Source organism: Mauremys reevesii, linkage group 9 (genome assembly GCF_016161935.1).
Source record: "Mauremys reevesii isolate NIE-2019 linkage group 9, ASM1616193v1, whole genome shotgun sequence".
Taxonomy (NCBI): Eukaryota; Metazoa; Chordata; order Testudines; family Geoemydidae; genus Mauremys; species Mauremys reevesii.
The window spans coordinates 38888928-38903889 of NC_052631.1; the positions used below are offsets into that span (position 1 = coordinate 38888928).

Consider the following 14962-nt stretch of genomic DNA (forward strand, 5'->3'; position numbering starts at 1 on the left):
ATGGTGTCTGCCAGTCTGACCTAAGCCAAAATTCCTTTCTGACCCTAAATATAGTGATCAGTTAGACCCTGAGCATGTGGACAAGACCCACCAGCCAAATACCTGGCTTCATGGAAGAAGACATGTAGGCAAGGATGGAAGGACACAAAAAGTATGATCAGTTATCTGGCTTTGCCAGAAGACAAGAGGCAAGGAGAGGAATACAATACATGCAAAACAAACTTATACTCTGCCTTGCACACCACAGAATGCCATCTGGCAGTGAGACATTATCATCATGTCTCGCATGACCTTCTCATAACCAAACTAGAGAAATACAACCTAGGTGGAGCTACTATAAGGTGGGTGCATAACTGGTTGGAAAGTCATTGCCTGAGAGTAGTTATCTGTGGTTCCACAGTCATGCTGGAAAGGCATAATGAGTGGGGTCCCACAGGGATCTGTTCTGAGTCCGGTTCAGTTCAATGTCGATATCAATGATTTAAATAATGGCATAGAGAGTACACTTATAAAGTTTGTGGACAATACCAAGCTGGAAGGGGTTGCAAGTGTTTTGGAGGATAGGATTAAAATTCAAAATGATTTGAACAAACTGGAGAAATGGTCTGAAGTAAATAGGATGAAATTCAATAAGGACGAATGCAAAGTACTCCACTTAGGAAGGAACAATCAGTTGCACACATACAAAATGGGAAATGACTGCCTAGGAATGAGTACTGTGGAAAGGGATCTGGGGGTCATAGTGGATCACAAGCTAAATATGAGTCAACAGTGTCAGGGGCGGCTCTAGGTATTTTGCCGCCCCAAGCACAGCAGGCAGGCTGCCTTTGGCGGCTTGCCTGTGGGAGGTCCCTGGACCGGCGGATTCGGTGGCACGCCTGCGGGAGGTCCGCCAGAGCCGCGGGACCAGCGGACCCTCCGCAGTCATGCCACCAAAGGCAACCTGCCTGCCACCCTCGCGGCAACCGGCAGAGCGCCTCCCGTGGCTTGCCGCCCCAGGCACGCGCTTGGTGTGCTGGTGCCTGGAGCTGCCCCTGAACAGTGTAACACAGTTGTAAAAAAAAAAAACAACAAAAACAAAACCCATCATTCTGGGATGTATTAGTAGGAGTATTGTAAGCAAGACACGAGAATTCTTCTGCTCTACTTCAAGCTGATTAGGCCTCAACTGGAGTACTGTGTCCAGTTCTGGGCACCACATTTCAGCAAAGATATGGACAAATTGGAGAAAGTCCAGAGAAGAGCAACAAAAATGATTAAAGGTCTAGAAAACATCACCTATGAGGGAAGATTGAAAAACATAGGGTTTGTGGTTTGTTTAGTTTGGAGAAGAGAAGACTGAGAGCAGACATGATAACAGTTTTCAAGAACATAAAAGGTTACAAGGAGGAGGGAGAAAAATTGTTCTTCTTAACCTCTGAGGATAGGACAAGAAGCAGTGGGCTTAAATTGCATCAAGAGCAGTTTAGGTTGGACATTAGGAAAAACTTCCTGTTAGGGTGGTTAAGCGCCAGAATAAATTGCCTAGGGAGGTTGTGGAATCTCTATCACTGGGGATTTTTAAGAGCAGGTTGGATAAACACCTGTCAGGGATGGTCTAGATAATACTTGGTCCTGCCTTGAGTGCAGGGGCCTGGACTACATGACCTCTCAAGGTCCCTTCCAGTTCTATGAGTCTATGATTCTATGATCATCATCATCATCACTCCCAAAAACGCATTGGTCATTGGGGCACCAACACTGATGAGCAATCAACCCCAAACGATTGTATGTCAGTGCTCAATTCTCCATGAAGACCATTCCTGTCCACTCTTTTATGTTGTCACTCCATCTCTTCTTCTGTCTACCTCTTCTTCTCTTCCCTTGTACTGGCCCTTGGAGGATGATCTTGGATAGGCCACATGAGCTTGTTACATGGTCATACCACTTCAGCTTGTGCTTCTTCACAGTCGAGTGAGACATTATATCACATGCCAAATATTATCATGCAGTCATGTTATTATGCATGCCATAGGGTACTGTATAATAATAATCTGCTGTCTTGTATGCCATATGATGCCACAAGACAGTGATACATTATCTTCTATATCAAAAGGATACCATATAATAGTGATAATAGTATCTCACACACCACAGATAGTACTATACAATAGTGATATGCCTTCTCCCATACTGTAGGTAACATATAGTACTACAGGGATGCAGTATTTCCCATGATGAATGGTATACTGATGTACTATATTGCATGCTGTAAAACACCACATGATGGCAATACGCTAGCCCCTATGCCGTATGGTGTCCTATGGTATCTCGTATGCTGTGCAGTTGTATTAAGCTGTTAGCTGTACATTAATTATACACTATATCCTCACATCCCTTTCTCCACGCTCTCTCTGTCTCCAGACAGCCCAGCCTCCTCCACCACCCTTAGCTCTTTCATTGAAGACTTTGCGAGTCACGTGAAAGGAGCCTGCTAGAGCTGGGCCTGGGCGCTGATGTCACATCCTCCCGTGGGCCAATGGCAGGGTCTGTTTATGTTGGGCCTAGTTTCATATTCATAAGCGAAGACCTGTGGGGGCACTGGCTTTGCTGCGGGTGGTTGCCGCCGCCGGAGGCTCCAGCTGTAGCAGCTGTGATCGAGGCTGCTGTTCTCTCCGCGGGAGGAGGGAAGGAGCCGGCGCTTGGTGGCACGTTCGCTCGCAGCAGGAAGCAGCTCTGACTCCGTGTCTGTTCATTCAGCGCCCAGAGGAGTGAACGAGCAGAGCGGAAGCGCCCATCACCTCCTCCCTCCCTCCCTCCCGTCTGCAGCGGACGAGAATGAGAGAGAATGAGCCAGAGAGACACCCTGGTGCATCTGTTTGCTGGAGGGTAGGTGCAGCCACTAATTATTACTCTGGCCTCATCTTGTGCCCCACTGGCATATGCATGTGCAAACCCTTTGCAATGTGATCATCCAGGGGAGAGGTCCGAGGGAAATGGGGCCTGTCAAGGAATAGAAGGAGGTGGGTGGGGGAAGGAATTCGCTAGCGTTTTTCAGGGAGATCCCCTTTGTGCGAGATGTTTTCCCGTTCCTGGGTGTCAGCAAGGCCTGTACATGCAAAGCAGCACCTCTCCTAGCTCCTCCTCATTGCTGCAGCCACCAGGGAAATGGTTTCCAGATCTGCAGTCTGGTGCAGCCGCCGCTGTTGTGGGGGGTGGGATTGCTGGCGAGACAAATCCTCCTTTGCTTTTTGGAGGAGATAGGTGGTTGGGCCTCAACAGCCCTCACTGTGGAGGGCCGAAGAGATCGCAATGAGTGGGGTAGTGGCAGCGGGGACACTTGTCTGGAGAGTGGATGGGAGGAGGCCACCCACTGCAATTCTCTCCAGGGGGAGGTGTGGGCAAAGGGTTGAGATGCTTGGGCTGAGAGTGATTTGGTTGGCGTTTGGGGGTGAACGAGCTGGCTGGCTGGCTGCCGTGAGCGATGCGGAAGGAGGGTTGGGATGGGGACCGTGGACACCCCAGGGGCAGGGGGTAGCTTGGAGGGAGGGAAGGGGGTTTCAGGGCACTGTAGGTGGAAACTGGCGAGCGGGGAAGTAAAAGGGTGTCTTGGGGTGGCGGCGGCGTTTCAGGAGGAGGTGTCTGGGCTGCATGGCAGCAGGGGCTGTTCGCAGTGGGGAACGCGGCTGTCACGGTGCGAGTTGGCGGGCACTTTCGGGCAATGTCTTGCAGAGGTAGCTAGACGAGCAAGCGGGTGCCTGGGCCGAGGCTGGCATTGTTTGCGCAGGTACCAGGGTTAAACACTTTCTCCCATCTCCGTCTTTCCTGCAAGGCGGCCCAGTTTATTCTACAAGCGGGTGGGTTCCCCTCTCCTTCCCCCCAGCCCTTCCCCGCTGCCCGGAGTCCTGACCTCAGGCACAACCAGCAACCCCTCCCCTCTTGCAACTAGCTGTAGTTTCCGCCACGTAAACGTGACCATCTTGGCTACTGCTCAGGACTTGCTACCGCGTTGTCACACCGGGGGCCGTGAAGATGGCCTGAGCCTGCTGCATTCTCCTCTCCCATCTGCAACCGCAGTGTGGCTGCCTCAGCTCCGCACCCTGCTCACTCCCCCCCGTGGTTATGCCGCGCTCTCCGGGCCCAGACGCCGAGCCGGGACAGCGTCAGTGCCCAGCCCCGCAGAGCGAGGATCAGCCCTCAGCGCCTCCATTAGTTCCGCCCCTGTTCGTTCCGGGGAGGAGCCGGCACAAAATAGAGACCACTTGAGTCTTCGAGAGCCTCAAAGCAGAGACCGTAGGGTCTCCTGCCCCTCCCTTTTTATCACTGCCAGGGGAGGAAACTCTTCTGCCCTTCGCTGAAAGAGGACGCACCTTTCCCAGCTGGCCGCACGCCTCTGGCTGCAGCCGCAGGGAGCAGTAGGGAGGCCGCAAAGGTAGAGTCACCCCCCCCCCCCCCCGCAGCTCGTGATTATCTAGACACAGAAATGCTCTCCGACCCGCCGCTGCTGCTAGATAACAGTGTCCCTCCCGGAAATCCCTCTCCCCCGTATGCTAAGAAATCTCCCCCAGGGAACACCCTCCGGCACCCCCTTCTCCACCTCCCCCTTGCCGTGATCCATCCTCCCCTCCCCGCTTCTGAATGTGGAGGCAGGAGAGGAGGCTGTAGGGGAATCCCAGCAGCCTGAATTAACTCCCTTCTCTGCACCGCATCTCTCCAGCCTCTCCCCTCCCTGCGCGGCGCTGGTCATGTGAACGGTTCCAGCTGGAGCGGGGCGGCGATGTCACGTCCTGCCGGGAGCCAGTGGCGATGTCTGTTGATGTTGGGCCCAGCTGCGTGTTCATAAGCCCAGGTCCCTGGTTTGCCGTGGCTGCAGCCGCGGGAGGACGCAGCAAGAGCAGCAACCCCGGCTGCCGTTGTCTGTGGCCTGGGGGGAGCGGGTGTGGCCTCGCTCTCCACGTGGGACGCAGCCGTCTCTGTCGCCGGACAGCTCCATGCTCAGCAGCAGTGAGGGACCTGGATGAGCACAAGCGCCCATTACCTCCTGTCTGCAGGGGCCAAGCATGAGAGGATGAGCCAGAGACACAGCCTGGTGCATCTCTTTGCTGGAGGGTAGGTGGTGGAGCCCCTAGTTTCTCTCTCTAGCCCCCCCACTCCTTATACTGCTGCATGGTATGGGGGCCTGGTGGGGGGAGAGGCTCTGATGGTGGGGGTGAATCTCTCTGTTTTTATGTGGTCTCTTACTGGAAATTGGAGGTGTGCCTTGGGGGCCTAGATGGCCATGGAGGTATTTTATAGTTGGTTTAATGGTATGTTTCTCAGGAGAGGAATGTGTCATGCACACACCTCCCTCCACCCCAAAGGCAGAAGGGATTGCAGAAGTGCTGCATGTAGAAGCATGTATCTGGCTGGCAGCAGGGCCTGTTGGCTGGGATGGTTTTTGAGCCGTTTACTGCATCATTGTATATCCTCGCATAGCGAATGATCTCGTCACTCTTGTTCTTCTGGGGGAGTTGGGGGCCAGGGGTTTGTCTTAATCTTCTCAGGAGCTGGAATGTGAGGAACCTCTTTAGATGGCCTGTCCATTGTAGTGTTGTTTGTAGGGCCTTCAGACAGTTCCTAGGGTAGGAAGAGGGACCTGGTGTAGGGGGAGGAGAGGAGGTGGTTCATCTAGACAGATCTTATAGAAAAGGAGGGCAACTTAACTGGGCTCTGTGTGTGTACATATGTACAGCTGTGTGTGTGTGTGTGCTCATATGTACAGATGCAAAGGTGTGGGGAAGAGACGGGGATGGATTCTCAGGGTTAGTCATTTGGGCTTGGTGTTCTGGTACAGCTGGGAGAGGATACCTTAGCTGTGCTCTGTGAAGAATCATGAGGGTGGTCTATCTAGTTGCCCTGGTTTTTGAGGATTGGGAGTATGGCTTGGGGGAGAGCGGGTCTCTCTGATAAGAGATTGCAGATTCAGGCTGAAGCAAACTATAGGATTTGGGTGTGAGTACACACTCTAGGATCTTAATGAGCAGAATGTGTGTCTGATCCCCAGCACTTTCCTTGTAACAGTGCTTGGGCAGGTACAATTACTTCCAGTTTCTGCCCTCCAGATGTACAAGTGGAAGGAGAGGAGAAGTAATGCAGCAGCAGGGCCTATGACAGGGCCTCCCGGGTTTCAGCTCCTTGTAAATCTTCAGAAAAATGAGAGAGAGAGAGTCCCTGCTGCCTCTAACATTTTGAACCCTCATCTCAGCACCCTGACTTGACAGCTCTACAAAAGGAAGGCCAAGAGAGTGAGAGAAGCTTGCTTGAGAGTAAACACAAGGTTCAGGTCTGTAAACTGAATCAAGGCCAGATGGAGATTGTTAATCTCTGAAGCTAATGAATTTCCCTGCCCTTGATAAGAGGTCTGATCTATAAACTTTGTGATCTGGCTACCAGGCCCTTCAAATGAGTCAAAGGTGATGTTGTGTGGAAGATGCTGAGACACCTTATATTACCTTTTCACTGGGTGCTAGCTACAGATTTATTTCTAATCCTGTCTCAGCAAAGCCAGAAGTATATATTGATTCATTTAGCAGTGTGAAAATTATTTAGGGTAACTGAAAAACCCGTATGTCACTTTAGTTTATAGCATGAAGAGTGATCTTTCCTTGAATGATTCCTTTTATTTTAGAATTTGCTGAATAATATAGAAGAGCACTTTAAAATATTGCTTTATATCAGGACTGTTACCATATCTAATGTGTGTGGTGGGAACAATATGGGAAGGTAGGAAAACAGGATTTTATTCACCTTATTGGGGTGAATGTAATGCTTATGAAACGTTCCAGATATGGGACCAAAACAGAAAGCTCCAACATCACTTGCTTTAGGGGTGAGGGGGACTAGCTTTAGGGGTGAGGGGGCAGTTCAGTCTTCATTTCCATTTAATTGTTGGCCTCTGTATTGAGACTACTGCTGAAGAAGTCAGTTGTAGTGACTTAATGATGCAGACACATCTTAGAACTGAATTGTGATTGCTAGCTCATTTCATAATAGGCACCAAACAAATATCTGATTGTAACAGCTCGTGGCTGCTACCAGCTTGGTCTGGATTTTAAATTAAAGAACTAAAGTTGAACGGATCCACATTCTATTTCTGATTGCCTTCCTCTCCCCACCCCCACCCCTATGTACATGCCCCATACTCACGTAGCTCCCTTTATAGCAGGCTTGATTGATTTTTGTAGCATACTGAACTTTAAACAGGTTGTAGTTGTTGCATAATTTTTCAGTGTTTTTAAATATTAAAGCCATTTTACTTTGGCAGTTTCATTTTATGAAAAATAAGCAAGTAAAGATGATGGTAAATATTATCAGTGTTTTATGACATCCAACCTAAAATAGAAATAATATTCAGCTATCTAAAATTATAAACAATTAGAGTACCTCTTCTTTCATGGGATTAGGTCCATTGAAATATCCTGTGTATATTGAAGTAACACAGACTTTTTCCTAGTAAACATTCAAGTTTTACTACATATTTCTACTGGAGTAATTTGACCACCAGTACATTTCTGCTCCCTCAGTAGCTTTATGAAAGTGTCACTATTGTTATGTGAAATCTACCTTTTAGACAACTATAGCTTCCAAAAGTGAGAATCTTTCAAAAATATATCAAAATATGGTAGAAGTCACATTTGGAGCTAGAAAGTCAATAGTGCAGGGAAACATCAAATAAGCATTGGCTCATTTTGATGTGTAGAAGACAGACAAGTAGGAGATTCAAAGGTGTTATTAAAACAAGAACTTGGCATTTTGTTCATTTGGTAACAGAGAACTTTGCAAATCATTTTTCTGCTATTGGAACATCTGGTCTTAAAAAAGAAAAGCAATTTCAATCAGTAATAACGTGCAAGGAAATATTGTTTTAAATAGCATATGCCTTTGGCCACTTTATGAATCCTTGCTTTACTATCTGTATACTGAAATACCAGTATTCGGACTTTTTTTATTGCAAAATAACAGTTACACAGTAGAACCATAATTCATAGATTGATAGATTTCAAGGCCAGAAGGGACCATTGGGATCATCTTGTCTGATCCAAAATAGAACTTCCCCAAAATAATTTCTACAACAGATCTTTTACAAAAACATCCAATCTTGATTTAAAAATTGCCAGCGATGGAGAATCCACCATGATCCTTCATAAGTTGTTCCAAAGGTTTATTACTCTCACTGATAAAAATTTATGCCTTATTTCCAGTCTGAATCTGTCTAGATTCAGCTTCCATCCACTGGATCATCTTAGGCTTTTCAGTCTAACAGCAAAAGGTATATTATGAATATTTGTTTATCATCTAGTTACTTACAGTCTGTAATCAAGTCACTCCTTAACCTTCTCTTTGCTAAGATAAATAGATTGGGCTCCTTGAGTCCTTGAGAAAAGCATGTTTTCTAGTCCTTTAATCTTTCTCGTGGCTCTTCTCTGTTCCATCTCCAATTTATCAACATCCTTCTTGAATTGTGGGCACCGGAATTTGATACAGAATTCCAGCAGTGGTCATACCAAGGCCAAATACAGAAGTAAAATAACCTCTCTACTCCTACTCAAGAGTCCCCTGTTTATGCATTAGCTGTTTTGGCCACAGTGTTGCACTGGGAGGTCATGTTCAGAAGATTATCCATCATGACCCCCAAATCCTTTTCAGAGTCCCTGTTTCCCAGGATAGCGTTCCCCATGATGTCAATATGGCCTACAGTCTTTGTTCCTAGGTGTATACATTGACATTTAGCCATATTAAAACACACGTTTTGCTTTCACCCAGTTTACCACACTTAATCAGAAGCTCTTTTTAATATTCTATATCATAAGCACCAAAAGTTGATTAAAAGGATTTATACTTTTAGATATACTGTCAAGCCTGGGTAGGTGTTGCATTATGCTTGTGCAATCACTGATACTGCTCACTTTCAACACAGCCAAAATACTATATTCATACTACATTATTAAATTAGTACTATATTCTAGCCATGCATCAGGATCCACAGCCACAAACCCATGTGCCCATGCAGAGTCCCACTAACTCTGCATTGAGGATTAGAAATCTGCACTACTTGATCTTGATCTAGGATCAGTGCCTTATGTGAAATTTCCAGTCACCTGAAGACTTGCTTGGATGCACTTCTTAGAACTCTTTGTGTAGTTCTTAATTATTTTTTTTTCCAGGGGTTAGCATGGGGCCCTCTGACTTTTGGTTGAGTCCATGCATTTGTATTCCCATGTAGTCTTGTGATGGGTACTAGATCGGGCATATTAAGCCAGGCCAGGAAGGGGAAGGTACAGAAGATTTCCAATTTTAAGATTGGAGAATCATGTTAATGGATCTCTGTATTGGATAGCATCTAGATTAATATTTTAGTCCAGTCCAAGCATGTACATTAAATATATCTATTGATTATAGGACCTTCTGGTAAAAAGGTTTGTAGCAAGAATCATTTAAAAAAAATCTGCACAGAAAAGAATGATGCCCCTTAGTAATTGGTTTTGGAATTCATTGGGGGTGGGGGCATCTTAGTAATTGACTTTTTAATTTGTGGGGAGGGAAGGGGTACTAGAAATTGGAGAGTCACAAATGAAAATTAGTTTAGTAACTAGCATCCATGCTGGAGTGACTTCCTTTCTGTTCCAGAAATGCCCAGGGCTTTGGGGTTGCGCAGACTGAGTTTATCCTTTAAAGCAGTAGGAACTCAGGCTGTGTTCTCGGGACCAGTCAAGGATAAGGCATTACATTACTACATAGGAGGTGGGAAACTTCTTTGCATGAGTGGTGTGGCTGAACTGTGCAGTTCCTTGACTTTCACTTTTTTTTTTTTTTTTTTAAAGCTGTTTGGTTCCCTGCAGCAAGTTGACCTTTCTCCTGAATAGGTAAACATGCTTCAACAGCAGTCTCCAGGGGATTCTGCAATCTGTACAGCTAACCAGAAATCTTTGGAATCCTAAAAATAACTGAAGTCATGCAGCAGTTTGTCTGCTTGTAGGTTTTTAGTGAATCTCTGCAAAATACTGAAACAGAGTTAAGTCTTTATAATTCATAGGATGAAGGTACACTGTACAGATTAACAGTGTTAGTGTCTGAAAGGGTGGATTCATGCACTGATAGTTTCAGTTTAAGATGTTAACTGGTAGCTAATTTAGGGGTGTGTGTGTGTGTGTGTGTTGGGTTTTTTTTTAAGTTGTACAGGGCCAGTATAATTAGACTATTAGGAGGTAATTCATAACAATAAGGCAAAAAGTACTGTCAGGTTTACTTCAGTTGTCCTAACCGCTGGACCAAACCCACTTTCCCAAACTTAAGACTCTTGGCACAAATTAGTATACTTTGATATATTTCAGATTTAGTCCTGATCCTCTTCCTTTCCTAGGCCACCCCAATCAATGCCTTCCCTCCCGCAGCTTCCCCTTCCTCTTTTGCCCAAATAATCCTCTCAGAAAAACCCAATGTTTGTTTAAAATTGAGACTGTGTAATTTGCTCCATGAATTGGGTGTTGCTACTTTGAACTTCTGTGCCTTTGGTAAAAATAGCTAATGATATTTTGAGAATTGTGGCATATCTAGAATTTTCTATTAGAAAGCTGATGTTATTTAAAGGATCACTGTCAACATAAAGATGAAGTTATAAACAAATTTATTTACTTCTGTTAGTAATAGAAACTCCAAAAACAAAGCATAAAGCAGGGGTCTCAAACTCAAATGACCCCGAGGGCCGCATGAGGACTAGTGCATTGGCCCGAGGGCCGCATCACTGACACGCCCCCTTGCTGCCCCTGGCCCCACCCCCAATCCACCCCTTCCATTAGGCCCGTCTCTTCTCCACCTCCTCCCCTAAGCGCGCGGCTCCCCGCCCTCCCCCCTCCCTCCTGGAAAGTGCTAAGCGCCACCAACAGCTGTTTGGCGGCTTGGCGGTAGGCAGAAAAAAAAATGAAGAGTAATATAGTAGTATAGTATTAAAATATAGTATGCTATTAAAAGTCAATTTATTAACTTTTTTATTAACTTCTTTAACTGTAATGTGAAACGTCAGTGCTAATTTTGACAGTCATTTCATTTTTGGCCACTTAGCTGGCAGCGTTTTGCATCAACCAGAGCATCAATATTTGGCTTCGTCTCAGGATATCAAACCTATCTCAGTGTTGCTTGCAAATGTTCATCAGTGAGCCTTGACCTTAACACAGATTTGTTAATCTTCATGGAAGAGAAAAACTGTTCGCATATATATGTACTTCCAAACATTGCCATTATCCTTGCAGAAGCAGAGAATAACATGGGAAATCTTTCTTGTGAAAGAAACCTGTAGAATTCTGGAATTCCAACATCTGTATACTTCTGCTTCAAAATCGTGTCACACTGAAGCTCCACTAACTCCATCTGCATTTCCTCTGCAACATTGTCAATTTCAACAGCAAATGGTGTGGAAAAAAGTTGAAAATGTGGTTCAAGTGCCTTGAAATCTTTAAACCGCACATCAAACTGTTTGTGTAAGTTAGAAATGATCTCTGCATATTCTTTCAAGGATTTGGGTTCAACTTTTCCTAAGGAATTCAGAGTTGAGAAATGGACCAAATTGCCAGCAGTCAGCTGTTTCCCCCATAAAGTAAGCTTGACTTTGAATGACTTAATACTGTCATACATCTGTGTTATCACCTGTTTTCTACCCTGAAGTTTCAAGTTCAGTGCATTCAGGTGATCAGTTACATCTGTTAGAAAAGCAAGGTTGCAGATAAAAGTGGAATCAGCAAGCTGTGGAACCTCCTTGTTTTTCATTTTCATGAAGGAATCAATCTCCTCTTTAAGTGCAAAAAAATGCTTCAAAACATTTCCACGACTCAGCCATCTAACTTGAGTGTGATACAGAAGTTCCCCATATTCACTGTCCATACTTGCTAGAAAAGAAGTGAACTGTCTGTGATTCAGCCCTCGTGCACGTATAAAATTAACAGTTTTAACAACTACATCCATAACTTCTTTCATTTGTAGACTTTTACTACACAGGGCTTCTTGGTGCAAAATACAGTGTATACTGGTGAAGCTAATTCCTGGTATATTGAGGCTGTTCAGTTTGGTCTTCAATAATCCAACCACACCAATGTTTTCAGAGCACATTGATAGCGCACCGTCCGTAGCCAAAGATACGAGTTTGTTCCATGGCAGCGCAGCTTTTTCAATGCACTCTTCCAATCCTTGAAATATGTCACGTCCCGTTGTGGTACCCTTCAGTGGCATTAAGTCTAGCAATTCTTCAGTTATATTCAAATTGCAGTCCACACCTCTAATGAACACTGCACACTGTGCGGTATCTGATACATCTGTACTCTCATCAAGAGCAACTGAAAATACTTCAAAGTCTTTTGCCATTTGAATCAATTGTTTTTGCACATTATCAGCTAAATCCGTTATCCTGCAGGCAACTGTATTTGCAGACAAGCTTATGCCTTCAAAAACTTTCTTCCTATCAGGACATAAATTTCACTGGCCTTCATAAGACATTCTTTTATGAATAAGCCTTCTGTAAAAGGTCGTGATGATTTAGCTATCATTTCGCTTATCACAAAACTTGCTCTTACTGAATCTTCACTAGACTTGTTAATCCCTGAAAATAAATTTCTTTGCTTGGCAAATGCTGCTTTAAATTGCTGAACTTTTTCCTCTCGGATTTTTCCGGTGAATGCATCATATTTTTCACGGTGCATCGTGTCATAGTGCTGACGCACGTTATACTCCTTGGGAACAGCAATCGTTTGCTGACAAATAAGGCATTGAATTTTATCTTTTACCTCTGTGAAAAAATATAAATTCTCCCATTTGTCTTGGAAAACTCTTTTCTTCCATGAGTGTTCTTTTTTTTGACGAAGTCATTTCCAAGCAGTTTTAATAAATATATATACTCAGTAATGCACCTCACTCAAAGGACAAAACATGCACTTAGATTTACTGCCTAAGGCTCTGGGAGGGAGTTCGGGAGGGGGTCTGGAGTACAGGCTCTGTGCTCGGCGCAGGCTCCAGGCTGCGGCAGGGGGTGGGGGTGCAGGCTTTGGGACGGAGTTTGGGGATAGGAGGGGGTGCAGGGGTGAGGGCTGTGGGGGTGAGGGTGAGGGGTTTGAGGCATTGGAGAGGCTCGGGGCATTGGAGAGTCTCAGGACTAGGGCAGAAGGGCAGGGGAAGGGCAGCCTGCCCTGGCCCTAGTGCAGAGGGGCGCTAGGACCCTGCGGCAGCACGTGATGCCGGAAGCTGGCATAATGGAGGAGTGGAGTCAGCGTGAGCTCCCGGGCAGGCTCCCGGGCGGTGAGGGGGCAGCAAGTGGGGGCCGGGAGACACTGGGGGGAGGCGCGTGGGGGCGGCAGGTGGGGCCAGGGGAGAGACCTGGCCCCAAACATTGGGGAGCAGCGCGCGGGGAGCTTAGGCACAGAAAATAACTCGGGGAGGGGGGCGGGGGTGAGAGGAGTTTGATGGCGACAGGAAGTAACTGGGGGAGGTTATTACATGGGGGGTCGTGAGCTGTCAGCCTCTACCCTAAACCCCGCTTTGCCTCCAGCATTTATAATAGTGTTAAAAAGCCGGTTTGTTCATAAGCTGATCCCCCCCCTAAGATGGATAAGTAAAAATGGAAAATTTTTATAAGCCGACCCTATAATTCAGGGGTCAGCAGACTTTGGCTCCCGGGCCATCAGGATAAGCCGCTGGTGAGCCGAGATGGTTTGTTTACCTCGAGCATCCGCAGGCACAGAGGTAAACCTAAGTAAGCAAAGTATCCCAGCGCACCAGCTGCTTACCCTGACGGGCCAGGACAGCAACTGGTGGGGAAATTTTTTGGGGGGGAGAAGCTGGGGGTCAGGGAAGTAACCCCTGTGACCACTCCCCACATGACCCCAACCCTAGCCTGGGACCCCCACACTCTCCCCATCCCATCCCTTCCCACCTTATCTGGGGAGGGCCAGGGGAGGCTGTCTCTGACCTGGCTGGAGCTGCTCTGGCAGGCTGGGCTGGGTGGCTGCAGCCTGCTCCAGTGGGCCAGACTGGGCGGCGCGGCTGCAGCATGTTCCAGTGGGCTGGGCCAAGCAGCCGCAGCCTGCTCTGGGGGGCAGGGTCAATCAGCACGGCTGCAGCCTGCCAGCCCCAGAGCTGCAGCTGCTTCGGAGGCTGGGGGGAGAGCAGCGTGGCCAGAAGCAGAGAGACTCTGTCCCTGCCTCTTCCCTTCTGGCTGTGCTGGCTCTCCTTGCTCCCTCTGTTGGGAGGAGGGGCTGTGTCCCACCTCTCCCTCCCTAAACCAGTCATAAGCCAACCCTCTTCTCTGGTGCTTCCCTTTTTTTACTAAAAATTCGGCTTATGAATGAGTATATGCGGTATATAAAAAAGTGGTTTTAATTTTTGGGGGGGGGTGGTCACCTTCAGAGGCTTGCTATGTGAAAGAGGTCACCAATACAAAAGTTTGAGAACCACTGTTATAGAGGAAGCTTTGGTGACAGATTATAGTAGTGATACTCAGACCTCAGTGGTTCAGGAGCCAAATTAGCAATCCACATTACCCAAAAAAGCCACAGTGGTGTGAACTCATTTTTTTATATAGAAAAATTAGGATACACCTCTACCTCAATATAACGTGACCCGATAAAACACTAATTTGAATAGAACGCAGTAAAGCAGCGCTCCGGGGAGGCAGGGCTGCGCACTCTAGCAGATCAAAGCAAGTTCGATATAATGCAGTAAGATTTTTTTGGCTCCCGAGGACAGCGTTATATCGAAGTAGAGGTGTACTTTTACTATGTTAACCAATTGTAATTGATAAATACTAGTAATATTATTCTCACCATGAAATCGCTGAGCAGGTATTATTATTATTATTTTATTTATTAGGGACAAAATTAGAAAGGCCAAGGCACAAAATAAGATCAAACTAGCTAGAGACATAAAAGGTAACAAGAAAAGTTTCTAAAAATACATTAGAACCAAG

The 14962-nt window shown here is 46.4% G+C and overlaps 1 protein-coding gene across 3 annotated transcripts in view; it reads left to right on the forward strand.

Moving 5' to 3' along the window:
• Window positions 1–2558: 2558 nt before the first annotated feature.
• Window positions 2559–14962, forward strand: part of SLC25A36 (solute carrier family 25 member 36) — a 58389-nt gene continuing 45985 nt past the window's right edge. The window contains exons 1-2 of one of the 3 annotated variants that reach the window (XM_039488235.1): window positions 4287–4411; window positions 4697–5088. In XM_039488235.1, coding sequence (XP_039344169.1) covers window positions 4997–5088 — 92 coding nt within the window. In that variant the 5' untranslated portion in view covers window positions 4287–4411; window positions 4697–4996. Of the gene's footprint in view, window positions 2869–4286; window positions 4412–4518; window positions 5089–14962 lie in introns of those variants that run through there. The other 2 variants (XM_039488237.1, XM_039488236.1) reach the window with 2 other exon arrangements.